Below are 2,532 nucleotides of genomic sequence, written 5' to 3'. Positions count from 1 at the left end.
TACCTGTTTTATTATTTGTTTTGCCACGTCCAGTTAATATGCCAGGTTTTAGAAAGTTAAGTGCAGAATTTTCTTCAATCCATTTTTTTAAAGCCTGAAAGTGAAAAGCAATTATCAGTTTACCACTACTTATAAATCCTGCATATTTATTCAACATTGAAATATATACAAAGCAGTATTAACAGACAAATTTTAGACTGACAAACTTTTTTGAACTCCAGGTAATAATTAACTCTATATTAATACAACTTTGAGGCCGATTTCAATTTAATTTTCAAGATATATTGTAAATAAAAAAAGCAAAATTCATAGAGTAAGTCTATCTAACAAGGTTTCCAGACACAAGATCTTTACATGGAAAATTAACTGTCTTTCTACATATTGACAACAAACAATTAGAATTAGAAAAAATTTAAGGTATTCATAATAACATTGTAAAAATTAAAATGTAGATTTAAGTGTAATAAAATAAAAAACCCTATGCTGAAAATTATGCAACATTTACAGAAAACCCCAAGATATGATAAGTAACTTCTAAGGTGGCTCTCTGGGACCCCCACCTGCTATACTTAACTCACCATTTAAATTCTGTCCCCTTGAGTGTAACCTGAACTTAGTAACTTGCTTCAGTTACAGACATAGAGTGGAACAGCAGCTTCAGGATAAAGTTCTAAAACGTGGCTGGCTTCCAAATTATATAATCTTTCTCTCAATCTCTACTGAATCATTTACTCTAGGGAAAGCTAACTGCTATGTCAGGAGGCAGCCCTATGGAAAAGCTCACATCAGTGAACTTGGACACATCTTTATGAGGCCTCCCGGTAACCAGGTTAAGGAGCTTGGAAGGTAATCTTCCCCCAACCAATCCCTGAGATGACTGCAGCCATGGCCAACACTTTGATTACAGCCTCATGAGAAACCTAGAACCAGAAAAGCCCAGTTTAGTTGTTTCCAGATTCCTGATGCTGGATGTTATAATGTAATAAATGTTTGTTATTTCCTGAGACTGTGCTTTAGGGCAGTCTATTACTCAACAAGAGCTAAAAACTATAGAAGCCCTATATAAATGAAGAAATACACTACAGTAATGAACTAGAAAACTCAATACTGTTATTCTCTCATGTAATTTCTCTCCAGATTAATCTATAGATTCAAGGCAATCCCAAATAAAACTTAAGCAGATTTTTCCATAGATGTAGACATTTGAGTTTAAAATGTATACGGGAAGGCAAGGAAACATGGCTAACACAACATAAGAAAAAAGTTAAAGACCTCACACTACTCATTTCAAAACTTCTATCTAAAAAAAGAACATCACATAAAAAATATTGGAAGAAAACAAAAAATTCCCATTTCCAATCTCTGTTCTGTAACTAAAAATTGTGTGATTGTGGACCATGAACAATAGATATAATATTACTAAGTTTTTCTCAGTCAAAAGAAAAGACTTACTGTAAGTCACAGTAATCAAAATAATATAGTATGGGCTGACCATACATAGTATATATGGTCAAAGAATACAGTGAAATATACAGAAATTGATACATGCATATATAGTCAACTGATTAAAAAAAAACGAAGGCAATTCCATCAAGAAAGGACAATCTTGTCAATATACAATGCTATAAGAACTGGATGTGATATTTAAAAAAAAAGCAAACCAGCAACTCAACCCATCTGTCATACTTAATTCAAAAATTAATTTACAATGGATTGTACATCTAACTATAAATTATAAAAATATAAAACGTCTAGATCAAAACAGAAAAATCTTTGTGGCCTTAGGTAAGCAAAGGGTTCTGAGATATAAAAACCATGACAAAATACTTAAGAATTTATAAACTATTAAAACTTACAACTTTTAATCTGTAAAAGATACTGTTACGATCACAAAAAAATAAGCTATGGGCTAGAAGAATATGTTTGCAAATCACAGGGTTCACAGATCTTTTTAGAAAAATAGAGAAAGAATATCCAAAAATTCAACAGTAAGATGGTAACCTTGTTTTTAAATGGGAAAAAAAATCTAACCAGACACTCCATCAAACAAAATGTAGAGGTGGCCACAAAGCACATGAAAGATTTTCAATCATTAGTCATTAATGAAATAAAAATAAAAATTCTAATAAATAGCTAAATTTTTTAAATTCAGAGAAGGAAGATGGTAACATAATACGGGAACAAATATCATAGCTTTTCCTGGGCCCAAATTCATGACACCTGGAAAACATCAAAGAGAAAAAGAAGAAAAGCTCTGTGGATTAAGAAAAAGGTGACAACAAGGGCCAGCCAGATACATCAGTGGACTAAAGCGCCTGCTTAGGCAGAGCGCAATGGCCAGGGTTTGATCCCTGGCATGCCATGCCTACCCCACCCCTGGGGCGCACTGAAACGGAGACTGAGACTGGGCATGGTGGAGTACGCCTGTAATCCCAGCACTTGGGAGGCTGAAAAAAGGAGAATCACTAGGAGTCTGATCTACATAGTAAGACCCTGTAGACTCTGTTGACCCTGAAATAATTACATTTAAAA

General features: G+C 33.6%; 1 protein-coding gene across 1 annotated transcript in view; it reads right to left on the bottom strand.

Annotated features, from left to right (window-relative positions):
• Ddx58 (DExD/H-box helicase 58) overlaps positions 1–2,532 on the bottom strand; it is a 79,461-nt gene that overhangs the window by 11,804 nt on the left and 65,125 nt on the right. The window contains exon 14 of the mRNA XM_004632018.2: positions 4–94. Within this exon, the coding sequence (XP_004632075.1) occupies positions 4–94 (91 nt within the window). The remainder of the gene's footprint in view (positions 1–3; positions 95–2,532) is intronic.

This window comes from Octodon degus, unplaced genomic scaffold, assembly GCF_000260255.1.
Source record: "Octodon degus isolate 3935 unplaced genomic scaffold, OctDeg1.0 scaffold00045, whole genome shotgun sequence".
In the NCBI taxonomy this organism is placed as follows: Eukaryota; Metazoa; Chordata; class Mammalia; order Rodentia; family Octodontidae; genus Octodon; species Octodon degus.
The sequence above is the reverse complement of the archived record's forward strand: the minus strand, read 5'-3'. Positions and strand labels throughout refer to the sequence as shown.